This window comes from Coregonus clupeaformis, chromosome 20 (assembly GCF_020615455.1).
Source record: "Coregonus clupeaformis isolate EN_2021a chromosome 20, ASM2061545v1, whole genome shotgun sequence".
Lineage (NCBI taxonomy): Eukaryota > Metazoa > Chordata > Actinopteri > Salmoniformes > Salmonidae > Coregonus > Coregonus clupeaformis.
The window spans coordinates 57,426,217-57,449,164 of record NC_059211.1 but is presented as its reverse complement, the minus strand read 5'-3'; the positions used below and the strand labels follow the sequence as shown (position 1 = coordinate 57,449,164).

Here is a 22,948-nt window from a genome sequence, read left to right as displayed (position 1 = left end):
ACCTGGTAGGAGCGGCCTGCCAGGTAGGATGCAAAGCAAGAGTGTTCAGAGCCTGAGACGCCCAGCCCTGAGAGGGTGGAGAGGAGGATCAGCCCTGAGAGGGTGGAGAGGAGGATCAGCCCTGAGAGGGTGGAGAGGAGGATCAGCCCTGAGAGGGTGGAGAGGAGGATCAGCCCTGAGAGGGTGGAGAGGAGGATCAGCCCTGAGAGGGTGGAGAGGAGGATCAGCCCTGAGAGGGTGGAGAGGAGGATCAGCCCTGAGAGGGTGGAGAGGAGGATCAGCCCTGAGAGGGTGGAGAGGGAGGATCAGCCCTGAGAGGGTGGAGAGGAGGATCAGCCCTGAGAGGGTGGATAGGAGGATCAGCCCTGAGAGGGTGGAGAGGAGGATCAGCCCTGAGAGGGTGGAGAGGAGGATCAGCCCTGAGAGGGTGGAGAGGAGGATCAGCCCTGAGAGGGTGGAGAGGAGGATCAGCCCTGAGAGGGTGGAGAGGAGGATCAGCCCTGAGAGGGTGGAGAGGAGGATCAGCCCTGAGAGGGTGGAGAGGAGGATCAGCCCTGAGAGGGTGGAGAGGAGGATCAGCCCTGAGAGGGTGGATAGGAGGATCAGCCCCTGAGAGGGTGGAGAGGAGGATCAGCCCTGAGAGGGTGGAGAGGAGGATCAGCCCTGAGAGGGTGGAGAGGAGGATCAGCCCTGAGAGGGTGGAGAGGAGGATCAGCCCTGAGAGGGTGGAGAGGAGGATCAGCCCTGAGAGGGTGGAGAGGAGGATCAGCCCTGAGAGGGTGGAGAGGAGGATCAGCCCTGAGAGGGTGGAGAGGAGGATCTGATGGTTCACGATGTCGAAGGCAGATCGGATAGATCTAGGAGGATGAGAACAGAGGAGAGAGAGAGTCAGCTTTAGCAGAGCAGAGAGCCTCCGTGACACAGAAAAGAGCAGTCTCAGTTGAGTGACCCGTCTTGAAGCCTGACTGGTTAGGGTCAAGAAGATTGTTCTGAGAGACATAACGAGAGAGTTGATCAGAGACGGCACGCTCAAGTGTTTTGGAAAGAAAAGAAAGAAGGGATACCAGTCTGTAGTTTTTGACGTCAGATGAGTCGAGGGTTGGTTTTCTTGAGAAGGGGAGCGACTCGGACCATTTTGAAGCCAGAGGGGACGCAGCCAGTGGTCAAGGAGGAGTTGATGAGGGAAGTGAGAAGGTCTTCAGAGATGGTCTGGAGGAGGGGAGATGGTCTGGAGGAGGGGAGATGGTCTGGAGGAGGGGAGATGGTCTGGAGGAGGGGAGATGGTCTGGAGGAGGGAGGAGGGGAGATGGTCTGGAGGAGGAAGGAGGGGAGATGGTCTGGAGGAGGAAGGAGGGGAGATGGTCTGGAGGAGCGGAGATGGTCTGGAGGAGGAAGGAGGGGAGATGGTCTGGAGGAGGAAGGAGGGGAGATGGTCTGAAATGGTCTGGAGGAGGGAGGAGGGGAGATGGTCTGGAGGAGGAAGGAGGGGAGATGGTCTGGAGGAGCGGAGATGGTCTGGAGGAGGAAGGAGGGGAGATGGTCTGGAGGAGGAAGGAGGGGAGATGGTCTGGAGGAGGGGAGATGGTCTGGAGGAGGAAGGAGGGGAGATGTTCTGGAGGAGGGGAGATGGTCTGGAGGAGGAAGGAGGGGAGATGGTCTGGAGGAGGAAGGAGGGGAGATGGTCTGGAGGAGGGGAGATGATCTGGAGGATGGGGTCGAGTAGGCAGGTTGTCAGGTGGGCAGACCTCACTAGTCACAGGATTTCATCTTCAGAGAGAGGGGGGAAAGAGGTCAAGCTGTAGGGTAGTTCTGTGTGAGTGGGACCAGTGGACTCAATAGGATGAGTGAATGAGAAGCAGATGTCATAAACTTTCTTTTCAAAGTGGTTGACAAAGTCGTCTGCAGAAGGGGAGGGGGTGGAGGATTAAAAGAGTTTCCAGAAGAGAGAGATGATAGGATAGAAGAGGAGAGAGTGGTGGGAGAGAGAGAGTGAAGATTGCGACGACGCATGACCATCTGGGTAGGGGCTGAGTGGGTAGGGTTGGAGGAAAGATGGAGAGACAAGGAAACAAAGTAGTGATCAGAGACCTGGAGAGGAGTTGCAGTGAGATTAGTAGGAGAACAACCTCTAGTAAAGATGAGGTCAAGCATATTGCCTGCCTTGTGAGTTGGAGGTGATTGGGAAAGGGTGAGGTCAAGCATATTGCCTGCCTTGTGAGTTGGAGGTGATGGGGAAAGGGTCAAAAGAGGCAAGGTGGGGAACGAGAGAGTTAGAAAGAAATGAATCAAAACGCAGACGTCGGGAGGTTGAAGTTGCCCTGTACGATGAGTGGTGAGCCGTCATCAGGAAATTAGCTTATCAAGGTGTCAAGAGTTCCAATGTCTAGTTCCAATATATAGTAATCATAATCATTATAATTATTATAATAATTAATTTAACTTGTATAGTGCCTTTCATTACAGAAAATAATCTCAAAGCGCATAAAAATCTAAACAAAAAGCAAATGATGGTAGAGACAGAGATTGAATGTCTCTCTCTTCTGAAGAAAGGCTGGCAGTTGAGACAGTTTGGATTAGAAAGGCAGTGTGGCTTTAGTGGAAGGAGGGGGCATCTCAGTGGTATAGCCAGAGAAAAACAAAGACAGTCTGACAAACGGGCCTCGAGTGCTTCGTCAGTGCACCACATCTGCTTCGCTGATGGTCAGTTCCATAGGTCCCGCTCCTCCGTAGGTTCTGGTCCTCCACTGCCCAACATGTAGCACCCACCTGGGTGATGTCACGGCCGCTGAAAAGCTCACTAAAAGACATCTTGGCAGTGGTTAAGAACAGTTCCTGATCATCTTCTGCCATCTCTAGATCTCTAGGTAATTCTTCTCGACAGATGAAACAAAGCTGCATTATTTGAATCCAAACAGCCAGCTAGCTAGCTAGCTATAAGCCGAAAAGATAGACTTTTCATAAAAATTCTGCAAGAATGTGCCTTCGGAAATTATTCAGACCCCCAGCCTTGTTCTAAAATGGATTAAATATTAATTTTTTCTCAGCAATCTTCACACAATACGGCATAATGACAAAGCGAAAATTTAATAAAAATGATTTTCAGACCCTTTGCTATGAGACTCGAAATTGAGCTCAGGTGCATCCTGTTTCCATTGATCATCCTTGTGATGTTTCTACAACTTGATTGGAGTCCACCTGTGGTAAATTCAATTGATAAGACATGATTTGGAAAGGCACACACCTGTCTATATAAGGTCCCGTAGTTTACAGTGCATGTCAGAAAAAAAACCAAGCCATGAGGTCGAAGGAATTGTCTGTGGAGCTCTGAGACAGGATTGTGTCGAGACACAGATCTGGGGAAGGGTACCAAAACAATTCTGCAGCATTGAAGGTCCCCAAGAACACAGTGTCCTCCATCATTCTTAAATGGAAGAAGTTTGGAACCACCTACACTCTTTCTAGAGCTGGCCACCTGGCCAAACTGAGCAATCGGGGGAGAAGGGCCTTGGTCAAGGAGGTGACCAAGAACCCGATGGTCACTCTGACAGAGGTCTAGAGTTCGTCTGTGGAGATGGGAGAACCTTTCAGAAGGACAACCATCTCTGCAGCACTCCACCAATCAGGCCTTTATGGTAGTGGCCACACGGAAGCAACTCCTCAGTAAAAGGCACATGACAGCCCGCGTAGAATTTGCCGAAAGGCACCTAAAGGACTCTCAGACCATGAGAAACAAGATTGAACTCTTTGGCCTGAATGCCAAGCGTCACATATGGAGGAAACCTGGCACAATCCCTACGGTGAAGCATGGTGATGGCAGCATCATGCTGTGGGGATGTTTTTCAGCGGCAGGGACTGGGAGACTAGTCAGGATCGAGGGAAAGATGAACGGAGCAAAGTACGGAGAGATCCTTGATGAAAACCTGCTCCAGAGCGCTCAGGACCTCAGACTGGGGCCAAGGTTCACCTTCCAACAGGACAACGACCCTAAGCACATAGCCAAGACAACACAGGAGTGGCTTTGGGACAAGTCTCAGAATGTCCTTGAGTGGCCCAGCCAGAGCCAGGACTTGAACCCCATCTAAAATCTCTGGAGAGACCTGAAAATAGCTGTGCAGCAACGCTCCCCATCCAACCCGACAGAGCTTGAGAGGATCTGCAGAGAAGAATGGGAGAAACTCCCCAAATACAGGTGTGCCAAGCTTGGAGCGTCATACCCAAGAAGACTCGAGGCTGTAATCACTGCCAAAGGTGCTTCAACAAAGTACTGAGTAAAGGGTCTGAATACTGAATAAATTTCAAATTTTTATTTTTAATAAATTAGCAAAAATTGATAACCTGTTTTTGCTTAGTCATTATGGGGTATTGTGTGTAGATTGATGAGGTGGAAAAAAAACTAATTAATACATTTTAGAATAAGGCTGTAACGTAACAAAATGTGGAAAAAGTCAAGGGGTCTGAATACTTCCGAAGGCACTGTAAGTGATCAACTCCTAGAGCAGTCAACCCCCCAAAAATAATGTACAAAATGTTACAAAAAATTGACAAAAAAAAGGTACAATATTTACAGAACCCTCTGCCACTTACCATCAATATTTGCATAACCTTTGTGATTGGAGGATAGCTATGAAGGTTATCGGCTCAGGATCAACTACTCTGATCTCCGCGAGTTCATTAATAATAGAATGATCATATTTGAAGTTGAAAAAAAAGGTCAGTCTTTGGTAAATGACAGGAAGGAGTGAAATGTTAACTGGTACCCAGGAAAACGCAGCCCAGCAGGAAAGTGTCCATCTTCATTTCTAAGACATAGTCAATTACAGCACAAACTCCATTTGCCATGTGCTCTCACCAAGCATTTCAGCAACAAGGATCCACCATGCCTCTTGACTGCACAATGTTCTGTGGGTGGCCGCCAAGAAACACAAAAACAGGGTTGAAAATACATTCAACACAAATCCCATGACCAGTCCCTGTGTGTCTTTCTCCAGATCATGTGACCAGCCACCTCCTGTATGATTGGTTGTTTCTATACTTCCTGACTTCCCTGTGTGTCTTTCTCCAGATCATGTGACCAGCCACCTCCTGTATGATTGGTTGTTTCTATACTTCCTGACTTCCCTGTGTGTCTTTCTCCAGATCATGTGACCAGCCACCTCCTGTATGATTGGTTGTTTCTATACTTCCTGACTTCCCTGTGTGTCTTTCTCCAGATCATGTGACCAGCCACCTCCTGTATGATTGGTTGTTTCTATACTTCCTGACTTTCCTGTGTGTCTTTCTCCAGATCCCTGTCCTCATCAACCTGAGTCAAGATGCAGACGTCAACCTGCCTATCAAACCCCTCATCTTTGCACTGGCCATGGGAGCCTGTCTGGGAGGTGAGTTACAGACAGACAGACAGATGGACAGACAGACGGACCGACAGACAGACAGACCAACAGACAGACCAACAGACAAACAGACAGACAGACAGACCGACCGACCGACCGACCGTCATAGGATACAACCTTTCCAACAAGTCAGTTTGTTAAATTTCTGCCCTGCTAGAGCTGCCCCGGTCAACTGTAAGTGCTGTTATTGTGAAGTGGAAACGTCTAGGAGCAACAATGGCTCAGCCGTGAAGTGGTAGGCTACACAAGCGGTGAGTGCTGAAGGCTAGGACCCTTAGTTCCAGTGAAGTGAAATATTAACGCTACAGCATACAATGACATTCTAGATGATTCTGTCCTTCCAACTTTGTGGCAACAGTTTGGGGAAGGCCCTTCCCTGTTTCAGCATGACAATGCCCCTGTGCAAAAAGCGAGGTCCATACAGAAATGGTTTGTGGAGATCGGTGTGGAAGAACCTGACTGGCATGCACAGAACCTTGACCTCAACCCCATCGCACACCTTTGGGATGAATTCGAATGCCGACTGCGAGCCAGGCCTAATCGCCCAACATCAGTGCCCGACCTCACAAATGCTCTTGTCGCTGAATGGAAGCAAGTCCCCGCAGCAATGTTCCAATATCTAGTGGAAAGCCTTCCCAGAAGAGTGGAGGCTTTCATATCAGCAAAGGGGGGACCAAAACCATGTTAATGCCCATGACTTTGGAATGAGATGTTGGACAAGCAGGTGTCCACATACTTTGGGTCATGTGGTGCATGTAGAAGACTAACAGTTGAACTGTTGGCGATAGTAGTTGCCCTCCAGTGGGTGGAGGACGCTCAACCTGTCAGAATTATAGTATGCTCAGATTCCCTGTCTGTATTGAATAGTTTATCATCTGGTAAATCTAATAGGAGTGACCTACTATTGGAGGTATTAATGTTATTATGGAGAATCGAGAGACTGGGTGTAGTAGTGAGATTCTGCTGGGTCCATTAGGGTGTTGAAAGGAATGAAAGTGTAGATCAGATAGGCAAAAGGGCTTTAAAACTAGATATAATTGATATTAATGTTCCACTGGTAAGATCAGAGACATTTTGATAACGGCAGAAGAGATGGGACTCTGAGCCCAAGGGCCAGCATTTATGGTCGCTCTGTTTCTAGCTCCTAAACAACTTCCCAGTATAATTTTTTTTTAATGGTGTTATTTCTCACATTATTAGCCCAGAACATTTCTTTGTGTTATTACATACAGACGGAAATAATAATAATATCAGAGCGACGGTAACTCACCAGCATTTCGACCAGAAATACTACTCTCCTGAATTGGATCCTTTGTTCGTACCCCACAAGGCGATTGAACTTATCCCAGAGGCTGCTCCAAGACGCTCCAAGACGCTGCCTGCGGAGAAGAGATAGTGGACTTCTAGTCCGACTCTGGAGGCGTGCTCACCATCCACCTCTTCCGAGTATATTACTCGCTAATGTTCAGTCTCTGGACAATAAAGTAGACGAGCTCAGGGCGAGGATCTCCTTCCAGAGACACATCAGGGACTGTAACATACTCTGTTTCACGGAATCATGTCTCTCTCCGGATATACTGTCCCCGTCCATACAGCCAGCTGGGTTCTCAGTACATCGCGCAGACAAGAATAATGAACTCTCCAGGAAGAAGAAAGGCGGTGGTATACAGTGGGGGAAAAAAGTATTTAGTCAGCCACCAATTGTGCAAGTTCTCCCACTTAAAAAGATGAGAGAGGCCTGTAATTTTCATCACAGGTACACGTCAACTATGACAGACAAAATGAGGAAAAAAAATCCAGAAAATCACATTGTAGGATTTTTAATGAATTTATTTACAAATTATGGTGGAAAATAAATATTTGGTCAATAACAAAAGTTTCTCAATACTTTGTTATATACCCTTTGTTGGCAATGACACAGGTCAAACGTTTTCAATAATTCTTCACAAGGTTTTCACACACTGTTGCTGGTATTTTGGCCCATTCATCCATGCAGATCTCCTCTAGAGCAGTAATGTTATGGGGCTGTCGCTGGGCAACACAGACTTTCAACTCCCTCCAAAGATTTTCTATGGGGTTGAGATCTGGAGACTGGCTAGGCCACTCCAGGACCTTGAAATGCTTCTTACGAAGCCACTCCTTCGTTGCCCGGGCGGTGTGTTTGGGATCATTGTCATGCTGAAAGACCCAGCCACGTTTCATCTTCAATGCCCTTGCTGATGGAAGGAGGTTTTCACTCAAAATCTCACGATACATGGCCCCATTCATTCTTTCCTTTACACGGATCAGTCGTCCTGGTCCCTTTGCAGAAAAACAGCCCCAAAGCATGATGTTTCCACCCCCATGCTTCACAGTAGGTATGGTGTTCTTTGGATGCAACTCAGCATTCTTTGTCCTCCAAACACGACGAGTTGAGTTTTTACCAAAATGTTCTATTTTGGTTTCATCTGACCATATGACATTCTCCCAATCCTCTTCTGGATCATCCAAATGCACTCTAGCAAACTTCAGACGGGCCTGGACATGTACTGGCTTAAGCAGGGGGACACGTCTGGCACTGCAGGATTTGAGTCCCTGGCGACGTAGTGTGTTACTGATGGTAGGCTTTGTTAGTTTGGTCCCAGCTCTCTGCAGGTCATTCAATAGGTCCCCCCGTGTGGTTCTGGGATTATTGCTCACCGTTCTTGTGATCATTTTGACCCCACGGGGTGAGATCTTGCGTGGAGCCCCAGATCGAGGGAGATTATCAGTGGTTTTGTATGTCTTGCATTTCCTAATAATTGCTCCCACAGTAGATTTCTTCAAACCAAGCTGCTTACCTATTGCAGATTCAGTCTTCCCAGCCTGCTGCAGGTCTACAATTTTGTTTCTGGTGTCCTTTGACAGCTCTTTGGTCTTGGCCATAGTGGAGTTTGGAGTGTGACTGTTTGAGGTTGTGGACAGGTGTCTTTTATACTGATAACAAGTTCAAACAGGTGCCATTAATACAGGTAACGAGTGGAGGACAGAGGAGCCTCTTAAAGAAGAAGTTACAGGTCTGTGAGAGCCAGAAATCTTGCTTGTTTGTAGGTGACCAAATACTTATTTTCCACCATAATTTGCAAATAAATTCATAAAAAATCCTACAATGTGATTTTCTGGATTTTTTTTCCTCAATTTGTCTGTCATAGTTGACGTGTACCTATGATGAAAATTACAGGCCTCTCTCATCTTTTTAAGTGGGAGAAATTGCACAATTGGTGGCTGACTAAATACTTTTTTTCCCCACTGTATGTTTCATGATTAACTACTCATGGTGTGATTCTCGGTACTGGTACCCCCTGTATATAGCTTCGCTATTGTTATTTTACTGCTGCTCTTTAATTATTTGTTACTTTTATTTCTTATTTTTTCTAGGTTTTATTTTTTTTTAACTGCATTGTTGGTTAAGGGCTTGTAAGTAAGCATTTCACTGTAATGTCTACACCTTATTCGGCGCATGTGTCAAATAAAATGTGATTTGATTTGATTGTGGTAACGTACAGGAACTCAAGTCCTTTTGTTCACCCGACCTGGAATACCTCACAATCAAATGCTGACCTGTATTACTGCTCGAGAGAATTCTCTTCGGTCATCATCACAGCCGTGTGTATTCCCCCCAAGCCGACACCATGAAGGCTCTCAAGGAACTACACTGGACTTTGTGCAAACTGGAAACCGCATATCCTGAGGCCGCATTTATTGTAGCTGGGGACTTTAACAATGCAAATCTGAGGAAAACCAATGAATCAACAAATTGCCTGTAGTGCTCGTGCTTCAAAAACTCTTGACCGTCTTAATTTCCCTTCCGGATGGCTACAAAGCTCTCCCCCACCCTCCCTTCGGCAAATCAGATCACGACTCCATCCAGCTCCTCCCTTCCTATAGGCAGAAACTCAAACAGGAAGTACCCATGCTAAAGTCTATTCAACGCTGGTCTGAATGAGGATAACACATCGGCGCGGGCCGCTCCCGAGGACTGTTTGCTCTCGTTCTCAGTGGCCGACGTGAGTAAGACATTTAACCGTGTTAACCCTCGAAAGACTGCCGGCCCAGACGGCATCACTAGCTGCGTCCTCAGAGCATGCGCAGACCAGCTGGCTGGAGTGTTTACGGACATATTCAATGTCTCCCTATCCCAGTCTGCTGTCCCCACTTGCTTCTAGATGTCCTCCATTGTCCCTATCCCATCTGGACAAGAGGAATACCTATGTAAGAATGCTGTTCATTGACTATAGCTCAGCATTCAACACCATAGTACCCTCCAAGCTCATCATTAAGCTCGAGGCCCTGGGTCTGAACCCCGCCCTGTGCAACTGGATCCTGGACTTCCTGACAGGCTGCCCCCAGGTGGTGAAGGTAGGAAACAACATCTCCACTACGCTGATCCTCAACACTGGGGCCCCACAAGGGTGCGTGCTCAGCCCCCTCCTGTACTCCCTGTGGTAGCCATGCTGGTTAAGTGTCACCAGCAAAGCACCCCCACACCATAACACCTCCTCTTCCATGCTTTACGGTGGGAACTACACATGCGGAGATCATCCGTTCGCTCACACCGTGTCTCATAATTCTCCAATTTGGACTCCAGACCAAAGGACACATTTCCACCGGTCAAATGTCCATTGCTCGTGTTTCTTGGCCAAAACAGGTCTCTTATTTTTATTGGTGTCCTTTAGTAGTGGTTTCTTTGTAGCAATTTGACCATGAAGGCCTGATTTACACAGTCCCCTCTGAACAGTTGATGTTGAGATGTGTCTGTGACTTGAACTCTGTGAAGCATTTATTTGGGCTGCAATTTCTGAGGCTGGTAACTCTAATGAACTTATCCTCAGCAGCAGAGGTAACTCTGGGTCTTCCATTCCTGTGGCGGTCCTCATCAGAGCCAGTTTCATCATAGCGCTTGATGGTTTTTGCGACTGCACTTGAAGAAACTTTCAATGTTCTTGACATTTTCCGTATTGACTGACCTTCATGTCTTAAAGTAATGATGGAATGTCATTTATATTTGCTTATTAGAGCTGTTCTTGCCATGATATGTACTTGGTGTTTTCTGTACGCCCCCCCTACCTTGTCACAACACAACTGATTGGCTCAAGCGCATTAAGACGGAAATAGATTCCACAAATTAACTTTTAACAAGGCACACCTATTAATTGAAATGCATTCCAGGTGACTACCTCATGAAGCTGGTTGAGAGAATGCCAAGAGTGTGCAAAGCTGTCATCAAGGCAAAGGGTGGCTATCTGAAGAATCTCAAATATAAAATATATTTTTATTTGTTTAACACTTTCTTGGTTACTACATGATTCCATATGTGTTATTTCATAGTTTTGATGTCTTCACTATTATTCTACAATGTAGAAAACAGTAAAAATAAAGAAAAACCCTTGAATGAGTAGGTGTGTCCAAACTTTTGACTGGTAGTGTACTTACTACTTTTTAGCTACTTTGCAACTTCTTAGCATGTTAGCTAACCCTTCCCCTAACCCGAAACCTAACCTTAACCTTTTCAGCTAACCCTTCCCCTAACCCTAACCTTAACCCTTTAACCTAACACCTAACCTTAATCCCTAAACTCTAGCCTAGCTAACGTTAGCGTTAGCCACCTAGCTAACGGTAGCCACAACAAATTGGAATTCGTAACATATCATAAGTTAGCAAATTCGTAACATATTGTACGTTTGCAAATTATTACATACCATACGAAATGTAACATGTCATACTAAAAATAGTGTTTCTGGTTTACGTACAGAATAATCCCAATATCTTCATGCTTATCAAACTGCCGAATGTAACTAACAACTCTTCCCAAGACCATATACACGGAAACATCTGTAAAAGATAATGAAAGCCCTTTTCTCCTGGAAAATAAAGTTTACAAAGTGTTAACATTTACTCTTAGTCATCAACAAGCATGGGGACGATAATTCCACTGTCTTCCCTTAACTCATTAATCGTTTGTTTGAAATTAATACCTTGTTACTACTCCAGAAGGAGATGACAAACTCTCTCAAAAGATGAAAACCACTCAAGGTTCTCTGAGTATTTTTAATTTGATTACCCTTTAGACTTCATTCTCTGTAATTCTCACAATGATTATTCATCCCCAAAATCGGCTCCATTTGCGGCACCACCAATTCTAGAAGAAGAAAAAATCCTATTCAAAACAATTACTTGATGCCAGAGAAACTCGTCATAACAATGTGTTTTTAATTCATGTCAATTTACCAAAACGTTTGATTTTTTAAAATGAAACTCGTCCTTTACAATCAGCACAGCAGAATGTACCTGAAGTGTTTACCTGAAATAAATCAGAACATTTGTTTGTGTAAAATACTGCGGTTCACAAATGTGGAATTAGTCAAGGCTGTTTTTGATTACAGATGAAGTGAGTCTGTCTAGTTCACAAGTATATAAATCTAATTTTGAAACTTGTGAGGTGACATGAGCACATAACTGTTTTAAATTGTGTGGTCATATGTGTTAACCAGTGGAACAGAAAACAAGATTGTTTTTCGCAGTAGAATAAACAATACGCCCGTTTGTATATTATATATATATATTGTGATGTCACGAGAGGCTGTGTCCTGGAGGGACGTTACATCCCCCTGAGATGGCTGCAAACCCAGACAGCTATGGCTCCATCTGCTGGTATGGTCGGGAACTCCAACCCTCTATGGCCAATCTTCCCACGCAGCTGAAACCAATCAGGAGCTGATGAGCTGAAGGTTTGTTGAAGGGAAGAGACACGGTCTCCAACCTGGGCTCTCTGGAGGACAAGAGTGCTGCATGTCCACTTCCATGAGGAATATAAGGATTTGGAGATACTTACCTTTGGGAAATACTCACCTTTGGATATATGCACCTGTGGAAATACGTGTGGGACATTTGGAAGGACGTTTTGCTGGGTTGGCCACTAGCTGCAACGTGGAATACAGTAAGACTGGGGAAAAGTTATTTGAGCGAGGGAGAGTTATGATTTTGGATGTGGAAGAGACATCCCTGAACTGTTAACCCTTAAAGAGCCACCAGAGAACAGAATTGTGTTATACTTTCGTTAGTTTCCCAAGACCTTTAATAAAATCCTTGTTTTGGTTGAACCTGGTCTCCTTGCACTACTTGAGCAATCCCGCTGAAAGCTGTGTAGCCTCTCGTGACGTCACAGATGGTGGAGAATACAGGCACGCTCAAGCGTTAATAGTGCATGTCAGAGGAGGATACCGAAGGTTTGATCACCCAGTTTTCCAAGTTGGCCGTAGGCTCCCCGCCGACTGAAATGGAGGACATATTGAAAGCCCTTGTTGCTGGCCAGCAAGCCCAGATGCAAGCAAACGTGGCTCTCTTGGAGGAGCAAAAGAAAGCCAACCTTCTGAAGGCAGAGGAATTGCAGTTGCAGAGACAGAGGGTGGTCCAAAATACCCGCCCAATAAAGGCAAGTGACTTTATATCTAAGATGGGAGCTACCGATGACATTGAGGCATACCTGCATGCATTTGAGGCCACGGCCACTAGGGAAGCCTGGCCCAAGCAACAGTGGGTTGGTCTGTTAGCCCCCTTTCTAACCGGGAAGCGCTGAATGCTGTCCGGGACCTGGGCCCTGACCAGGTTACTGACTATGATGCCCTGAAGTCTGAGATCCTCAGCAGATATGGACTCACAAAGTTTGGTATGGCCCAGCGCTTTCACAGCTGGACCTTCCAACCAGACCAACCTCCTCGGGCGCAGATGCATGAACTTGTCCGAATCGCAAGGAAATGGCTGGATCCGCAGAGGAATACAGCAGCGGCGGTGGTGGAGGCCGTTGTGGTGGATCGTTACCTACGCGCCCTGCCTTATGAGGCAAAACGGTTCATCAGTCAACAGGCCTTGACCACGGCTGATCTGACCGTGGAAGCTGTGGAAAAGTACCAGGCCACAGCGGAGATGCTGAATGCTTCCCGAAAGGACCCCAAGGTCTCGAACCCCGCCGCGTCAGGACGTATCCCGGCTCCAGGGGGAGCCAGAAACCAGGCGGGTCCAAGAAGAGTACACCAGGATGGGGAAACTCGACAGTGTTACCGGTGTGGGGAGATGGGACATATCTCCTGGCAGTGTGGGAAACCAGCCGATGAACCTATGCCCACTGCGGAGTCCTCCAGCTCAGCACCCACACATCGTTTTGCCTCGCTCTTGGGAGTCGTAGATGGCGGCCCAGATCGACCCCCACCTGCCCGGTAACTGTGAATCACCATGATGTGGAGGCCTTACTGGATTCTGGTAGCCGGGCCACCCTGGTGCGTAAGGATTTGGTGGGCCCAACGTGTCTGACCCCGGGAAAGTCCTCCCAGTTTCCTGTGTCCATGGGGACACCAGAGAATACCCCATTACTGAACTTACAATGACCAGCACACGGGGGAACCATACACACGACGGCGGGGTGGTTGATTCCCTCCCGTCCCTGTCCTAATTGGACGAGACTGCCCAGCCTTTTACCCACTCTGGAGAGAGTCTCAGGAGAGGATAACCCGAGTACCTCGGAAACGGAGAGGCAAGACTCATCCTGGGAAGGCTCCGGTGCAATCCTCCGAGTTACTCACTCCCGCCCGGGCTCTGATAGGGGTGGCAGGTGCCCAGACCGACACAGAGACGGAGCTACAGAATCTGGACAAAGAACTGTCTGGTCTGAAGGGGACCGCTGAGAGGTATCGTTTGTTAAAGCAACAGTTAGACATGAAGACAGAAGAGTTAGATATCCTCCAGGCTAAACTCCAACAGAGCTCCTTCCCTAAGCAACAGGAGGAGCTGGAGAGGCTGCGCAGGACCATCGAGGAGTGTGAGGAGACCCTGCGCAGTAGTAAGGAGGTCCAGAAGAAGGCAGAGGAGAAGTACAAGGTGTTGGAGAACAAGATGAAGAATGCGGAGGCAGAGAGAGAGAAGGAACTGAAAGCTGCTCAACAGAAGCTAAACTCTGCTAAAACCAAGGCTGATGCGTTCAGTAAGAAACTCAAGGAGAGACAACAGGAGGCTGAGTCCCTGGTCCTAGAGTTGGAGGAGTTGAAGAGAGAGCAGTCTGGCAAGCACCACGGCAATGCGGACGCCCTCTCCCGGCGTGATGCCTTCTTCGCTGCCTTTACCCCGACGAGGACGTCGGTCCCGAGGAGGGGGATGTGTGATGTCACGAGAGGCTGTGTCCTGGAGGGACGTTACATCCCCCTGAGATGGCTGCAAACCCAGACAGCTATGGCTCCATCTGCTGGTATGGTCGGGAACTCCAACCCTCTATGGCCAATCTTCCCACGCAGCTGAAACCAATCAGGAGCTGATGAGCTGAAGGTTTGTTGAAGGGAAGAGACACGGTCTCCAACCTGGGCTCTCTGGAGGACAAGAGTGCTGCATGTCCACTTCCATGAGGAATATAAGGATTTGGAGATACTTACCTTTGGGAAATACTCACCTTTGGATATATGCACCTGTGGAAATACGTGTGGGACATTTGGAAGGACGTTTTGCTGGGTTGGCCACTAGCTGCAACGTGGAATACAGTAAGACTGGGGAAAAGTTATTTGAGCGAGGGAGAGTTATGATTTTGGATGTGGAAGAGACATCCCTGAACTGTTAACCCTTAAAGAGCCACCAGAGAACAGAATTGTGTTATACTTTCGTTAGTTTCCCAAGACCTTTAATAAAATCCTTGTTTTGGTTGAACCTGGTCTCCTTGCACTACTTGAGCAATCCCGCTGAAAGCTGTGTAGCCTCTCGTGACGTCACAATATATATATATATACATATTATATCCGTGTATTGATCATTTCACTGATATCTCTTTGTTGTGTCTGTAGGAAACGGAACGTTGATTGGTGCGTCGGCCAATGTGGTGTGTGCGGGGATCGCTGAACAACATGGCTACGGCTTCTCCTTCATGGATTTCTTCAGGTTGGTGCTCCTCTTTAAAACACACAGTAGCCTCTGTGATCATATTAAAACACAAAAACTACATTTTAAGTTAAAAGTGGGCAGGTCTCTGAAGCTGAAAAAAAAAATGAAGGACAGGTGGCATAGCCCCTCGCTGGACCATCCGCCAGCCATGCTCTACCAAGGCTTTCCAGCCCCCTAGAAATGTCTCTAGATGTAGATTGTCAAGTTGATATAATTGATAGAAGATTGTCTCTGGGATTTTCTGACCCTGGTGTGTCACATTCCCCTTCCATTCCATTTCCATCCCAGATCAGAGCCATGTATTTCTAATTATATGGCTCTTCCAAAACCACCTCTCCTGTGAGAGAGGGGCCCTGTCTGTCTGTTTGTTTACACAGCAGCCTGGTAATACATCTAGGGACCAATAGGGCCTCAGTACACCCTCACACACAGGGGAAACCAAGGGAATTGACTTTTATACAAATGACTTCCTACATTACCCAGGAGTCCCGCAGTCCCTCTCCCAGGCCTGTGTTCTGTCAATACCTTCAGGCTGTGCGCTAGGGAGCTGGGGAGGCAGGGGGCTGTGGGCTGGGGGGACAGGGGGAGGCAGGGGGCTGTGGGCTGGGGGGGACAGGGGGAGGCAGGAGGCTGTGGGCTGGGGGACAGGGGGAGGCAGGGGGCTGTGGGCTGGGGGGACAGGGGGAGGCAGGGGCTGTGGGCTGGGGGGACAGGGGGAGGCAGGGGGCTGTGGGCTGGGGGACAGGGGGAGGCAGGGGGCTGTGGGCTGGGGGACAGGGGGAGGCAGGGGGCTGTGGGCTGGGGGGATAGGGGGAGGCAGGAGGCTGTGGGCTGGGGGGATAGGGGGAGGCAGGGGAGGCTGTGGGCTGGGGGGACAGGGGGAGGCAGGGGGCTGTGGGCTGGGGGGCCAGGGGGAGGCAGGGGGCTGTGGGCTGGGGGCCAGGGGGAGGATGTGGGCTGGGGGACCAGGGGAGGCTGTGGGCTGGGGGACCAGGGGGAGGCAGGGGGAGGCTGTGGGCTGGGGGGCCAGGGGGAGGCTGGGGGGCTGTGGGCTGGGGGGACAGGGGGCCAGGGGAGGCAGTGGGCTGTGGGCTGGAGGGCCAGGGGGAGGCAGGGGGCTGTGGGCTGGGGGGCCAGGAGGAGGCAGGGGGCTGTGGGCTGGGGAGCCAGGGGCCAGGGGGAGGCAGGAGGCTGTGGGCTGGGGGGATAGGGGGAGGCAGGAGGCTAGGGAACTGGGGGGCCAGGGGGAGGCAGGGGGGCTGTGGGCTGGGGGGCCAGGGGGAGGATGTGGGCTGTGGGCTGGGGGGCCAGGGGGAGGCAGTGGGCTGTGGGCTGGGGGGCCAGGGGGAGGCAGGGGGCTGTGGGCTGGGGAGCCAGGGGGAGGATGTGGGCTGTGGGCTGGGGGGCCAGGGGGAGGCAGTGGGCTGTGGGCTGGGGGGCCAGGGGGAGGCAGGGGGCTGTGGGCTGGGGAGCCAGGGGAGGCAGGGGGAGGCACGAAGAACATGAGGATGGCTGGGGGATGGTCCAGCGAGGGGCTATGCCACCTGTCCGTAAGTTTGGGAATTTAGCATTTTTCACAGAGAGAAAAATACAGATATATATACACAGTACCAGTCAAAGGTTTGGACACACCTACTCATTCAAGGGTTTTTCTTTATTTTTTATACAGTGTAGAAAAGTAGTGAAGAGATCAAAACTATAAATTAACACATATGAAATCATGTAGTAACCAAGAAAGTGTTAAACAAATCAGAATATATTTTATATTTGAGATTCTTCAAATAGCCACCCTTTGCCTTGATGACAGCTTTGCATACTCTTGGCATTCTCTCAACCAGCTTCACCTGGAATGCTTTTCCAACAGTCTTGAAGGAGTTTCCACATATGCTGAGCACTTGTTGGCTGCTTTTCCTTCACTCTGCCGTCCGACTCATCCCAAACCATTTCAATTGGGTTGAGGTCGGGGGATTGTGGAGGCCAGGTCATCTGATGCAGCACTCCATCACTCTCCTTCTTGGTAAAATAGCCCTTACACAGCCTGGAGGTGTGTTAAGTCATTGTCCTGTTTAAAAACAAATGATAATCCCACTAAGCCCAAACCAGATGGGATGGTGTATCGCTGCAGAATGCTGTGGTAGCCATGCTGGTTAAGTGTGCCTTGAATTCTAAATAAATCAGACAGTGTCACCAGCAAAGCACCCCCACACCATAACACCTCCTCCTCCATGCTTCACAGAGGGAACCACACATGCGGAGATCATCCGTTCACTCACACCGCGTCTCACAATTCTCCAATTTGGACTCCAGACCAAAGGACACATTTCCACCGGTCTAATGTCCATTGCTCGTGTTTCTTGGCCCAAGCAGGTCTCCTCTTCTTATTGGTGTCCTTTAGTAGTGGTTTCTTTGCAGAAATTCGACCTTGGAGGCCTGATTCACACAGTCCCCTCTGTCTATTTACCACCACAAACCAATGCTGGCATTAAGATTGCACTGAATGAGTTGTACAAGGCCATTAATCAACAGGAAAACGCTCATCCAGATGCAGCGCTCCTAGTAGCCGGGGACTTTAATGCAGGGAAACTTAAATCCGTTCTACCTCATTTCTACCAGCATGTTAAATGTGCAACCAGAGGGGAAAAAACTCTAGACCACCTTTACTCCACACACAGAGACGCATACAAAGCTCTCCCTCGCCCTCCATTTGGCAAATCTGACCATAACTCTATCCTCCTGATTCCTGCTTATAAGCAAAAACTGAAGCAGGAAGCACCAGTGATTCGGCTAATAAAAAAGTGGTCAGATGACGCAGATGCTAAGCTACAGGACTGTTTTGCTAGCACAGACTGGAACATGTTCCGGGATTCTTCAGACAGCATTGAGGAGTACACCACATCAGTCACTGGCTTCATCAATAAGTGCATCGATGATGTCATCCCCACAGTGACCGTACGTACATACCCCAACCAGAAGCCATGGATTACAGGAAACATCCGCACTGAGCTAAAGGGTAGAGCTGCCGCTTTCAAGGAACGGGACTCTAACCCGGACGCTTATAAGAAATCCCGCTATGACCTCCGACGAACCATCAAACAGGCAAAGAGTCAATACAGGTCTAAGATTGAATCATACTACACTGGCTCTGACGCTCGTCGGATGTGGCAGGGCTTGAAAACTATTACAGACTACAAAGGGAAGCACAGCCGCGAGCTGCCCAGTGACACAAGCCTACCAGATGAGCTAAACCACTTCTATGCTCGCTCGAGGCAAGCAACACTGAAGCATGCATGAGAGCACCAGCTGTTCCGGGACGACTATGTGATCACGCTCTCCGTAGCCGATGTGAGTAAGACTTTTAAGCAGGTCAACATTCACAAGGCCGCAGGGCCAGACGGATTACCAGGACGTGTACTCCGAGCATGTGCTGACCAACTGGCAAGTGTCTTCACTGACATTTTCAACATGTCCCTGACTGAGTCTGTAATACCAACATGTTTCAAGCAGACCACCATAGTCCCCGTGCCCAAGAACTCTAAGATAACCTGCCTAAATGACTACCGACCCGTAGCACTGACGTCTGTAGCCATGAAGTGCTTTGAAAGACTGGTCATGGCTCACATCAACAGCATAATCCCAGAAACCCTAGACCCACTCCAATTTGCATACCGCCCCAACAGATCCACAGATGATGCAATCTCTATCGCACTCCACACTGCCCTTTCCCACCTGGACAAGAGGAACACCTACGTGAGAATGCTATTCATTGACTACAGCTCAGCATTCAACACCATAGTGCCCTCTAAGCTCATCACTAAGCTAAGGATCCTGGGACTAAACACCTCCCTCTGCAACTGGATCCTGGACTTCCTGACGGGCCGCCCCCAGGTGGTAAGGGTAAGTAACAACACATCTGCCACACTGATCCTCAACACGGGGGCCCCTCAGGGGTGCGTGCTCAGTCCCCTCCTGTACTCTCTGTTCACCCATGACTGCATGGCCAGGCACGACTCCAACACCATCATTAAGTTTGCCGACGACACAACAGTGGTAGGCCTGATCACCGACAACGATGAGACAGCCTATAGGGGAGGAGGTCAGAGATCTGGCCGTGTGGTGCCAGGACAACAACCTCTCCCTCAACGTGACCAAGACAAAGGAGATGATTGTGGACTACAGGAAAAAAAAGAGGACTGAGCACGCCCCCATTCTCATCGACGGGGCTGTAGTGGAACAGGTTGAGAGCTTCCAAGTTCCTTGGTGTCCACATCACCAACGAACTATCATGGTCCAAACACACCAAGACAGTCGTGAAGAGGGCACGACAAAGCCTATTCCCCCTCAGGAGACTAAAAAGATTTGGCATGGGTCCTCAGATCCTCAAAAAATTCTACAGCTGCACCATCGAGAGCATCCTGACTGGTTGCATCACCGCCTGGTATGGCAACTGCTTGGCCTCTGACCGCAAGGCACTACAGAGGGTAGTGCGTACGGCCCAGTACATCACTGGGGCAAAGCTCCCTGCCATCCAGGACCTCTATACCAGGCGGTGTCAGAGGAAGGCCCTCAAAATTGTCAAAGACTCCAGCCACCCTAGTCACAGACTGTTCTCTCTGCTACCGCACGGCAAGCGGTACCGGAGTGCCAAGTCTAGGTGCAAAAGACTTCTCAACAGCTTCTACCCCCAAGCCATAAGACTCCTGAACAGCTAATCATGGCTACCCGGACTATTTGCACTGCCCCCCCACCCCATCCTTTTTAAGCTGCTGCTACTCTGTTAAGTATTTATGCATAGTCACTTTAACTCTACCCACATGTACATATTACCTCAACTACCTCAACTAGCCGGTGCCCCCGCACATTGACTATGCAACGGTACCCCCCTGTATATATAGCCTCCCTACTGTCACTTTATTTTACTGTATATATAGCCTCCCTACTGTCACTTTATTTTACTTCTGCTCTTTTTTTCTCAACACTTTTTTGTTGTTGTTTTATTCTTACTTTTTTGTTTAAAATAAATGCACTGTTGGTTAAGGGCTGTAAGTAAGCATTTCACTGTAATGTCTGCACCTGTTGTATTCGGCGCATGTGACCAATAAAATTTGATTTGATTTGATTTGAACAGTTGATGTTGAGATGTGTCTGTTACTTGAACTCTGTGAAGCATTTATTTGGGCTGCAATTTCTGAGGCTGGTAACTGTAATGAACTTACCCTCTGCAGCAGAGGTAACTCTGGGTCTTCCTTTTCTGTGGCGGTCCTCATGAGAGCCAGTTTCATCATAGCGCTGATGTTTTTTGCGACTGCACTTGAAGAAACGTTCAAAGTACTTGAAATGTTCCGTATTGACTGACTTTCATATCTTAAAGTAATGATGGACTGTCATTTCTCTTTGCTTATTTGAGCTGTTCTTGCCATATGGTATTTTACCAAATAGGGCTATCTTCTGTATACCCCCCTACCTTGTCGCAACACAACTGATTGTCTCAAACGCATAAAGAAATTCAACAAATTAACTTTTAAGAAGGCACACCTATTAATTGAAATACATTCCAGGTGACTACCTCATGAAGCTGGTTGAGAGAATGCCAAGAGTGTGCAAAGCTGTCATCAAGGCAAAGGGTGGCTATTTGAAAGATCTCAAATATAAAATATACGTTGATTTGTTTAACACTTTTTTGGTTACTACATAATTCCATATGTGTTATTCCATAGTTTTTATGACTTCACTATTATTCTACAATGTAAAAAATTGTTGAAATAAAGAAAAATCCTTGAATGAGTAGGTGTGTCCAAACTTTTGTGTAACTGCTAAACTGCTGGCTGTACACTGTAGTGCACGATTGTAGCAGGTCACTAACGCATTAGTTCTAGTCGATATGTTGACTATGACATTAATAGGTTGACAACAATGTAGGCTGTGTGTAGCGGTTAGCGGTTATGATATGAAGGTTTGGCTTGGAACGTTTTTTTTCTTTTTCGCCTGGTCACAGACAGCTGATGTGTTGTGTAATGAAGTCCACAAGCGAAGGGAAAAGGTGAAAGGAGGAGAGCGCGTAGATGTGAGAAGGAATTATACAATAATCAAAGGGATCATGCTGTTTGTATGTGGCTGCCATGAAGTTGAACTGTGTTTGCGTGTGATCAGGGGTGTATTCATTCTGCCGATTCTATTGAAAAACGTTTCTTAAACGGAACGAAAAGGGGATAAACATACCTGAATTTGTCCATGATGTTTAATGCCAGTGGGATTATATATGGTTGAATCATCAGGTTTAATGCCAGTGGGATTATATATGGTTGAATCATCAGGTTTAATGCCAGTGGGATTATATATGGTTGAATCATCAGGTTTAATGCCAGTGGGATTATATATGGTTGAATCATCAGGTTTAATGCCAGTGGGATTATATATGGTTGAATCATCAGGTTTAATGCCAGTGGGATTATATATGGTTGAATCATCAGGTTTAATGCCATTTGGATTATATATGGTTGAATCATCAGGTTTAATGCCAGTGCCGACCAGGTGAAAAATCTGTCGATGTGCCCTTGAGCAAGGCACTTAACCCTAATTGCTCCTGCAAGTCGCTCTGGATAAGAGAGTCTGCTAAATGACTAAGGTACCAGTACCAAGTCGATGGGATAAAGTCGCTAAGCAACAGGGTAGATAATAAACAGTAACAGCAGCGTATGTGATGAGTCAAAAGAGTTAGTGCATAAAGGGTCAGTGCAGTTAGTCCAGGTTAATATTGGTTAACTATTTAACTAACGATTTAGCAGTCTTATGGCTTGGGGGTAGAAGCTGTTCAGGGTCCTGCTGGGTCAAGACGGTACCGCTTGCCGTGCGGCAGCAGAGAGAACAGTCTATGACTTGGGTGGCTGGAGTCTTTGACAATTCTTAGGGCCTTCCTCTGACACCGCCTGGTATAGACGTCCTGGATGGCAGGGAGCTCGGCCCCAGTGATGTACTGGGTCGTACCCACTACCCTCTGTAGTGGCTTGCGGTCGGATGGCAATCAGTTCCCGTACCAAGCGGTTATGCAGCCAGTCAAGATGCTGTCAATGGTGCAGCTATATAACTTTTTGAGGATCTGAGGGCCCATGCCAAATCTTTTCAGCCTCCTCCACTGTCGTGCCCTCTTCACGACTGTGTTGGTGTGTTTGGACCATGATAATTCCTTAGTGATGTGGACACAGAGGAACTTGAAGCTCTCGACCTGCTCCACTACAGCCTCGTCGATGTGGATGGGGGCGTGCTCGGACCTCCGTTTCCTGTAGTCCACGATCAGCTTCTTTGTCTCCCCTCCTCCTCCTCCTTCCCCTCCTCCTCCTCCTCCTTCCCCTCCTCCTCCTCCTTCCTAACCCTCCTCCTCCCTCCCCTCCTCCTCCTTCCTCCCCTCCTCCTCCTTCCCCTCCTCCTCCTCCTTCCTCTCCTCCCCCTTCCTCCCCTCCTCCTCCTTCCTCTCCTCCCCCTCCTCCTTCCTCCCCTCCTCCTCCTTCCTCCCCTCCTCCTCCTCCTTCCTCCCCTCCTCCTCCTCCTTCCTCCCCTCCTCCTCCTTCCCCTCCTCCTCCTCCTTCCTCTCCCTCTTCTCCTCCGCCTCCTCCTTCTCCTCCCCTCCTTCC

General features: G+C 48.4%; 1 protein-coding gene across 1 annotated transcript in view; it reads left to right on the top strand.

Annotated features, from left to right (window-relative positions):
- The window catches only part of oca2 (oculocutaneous albinism II), a 187,140-nt gene that overhangs the window by 153,700 nt on the left and 10,492 nt on the right, over positions 1–22,948 (top strand). The window contains exons 22-23 of the mRNA XM_041838659.2: positions 5,285–5,378; positions 15,227–15,320. Coding sequence (XP_041694593.1) covers positions 5,285–5,378; positions 15,227–15,320 — 188 coding nt within the window. The remainder of the gene's footprint in view (positions 1–5,284; positions 5,379–15,226; positions 15,321–22,948) is intronic.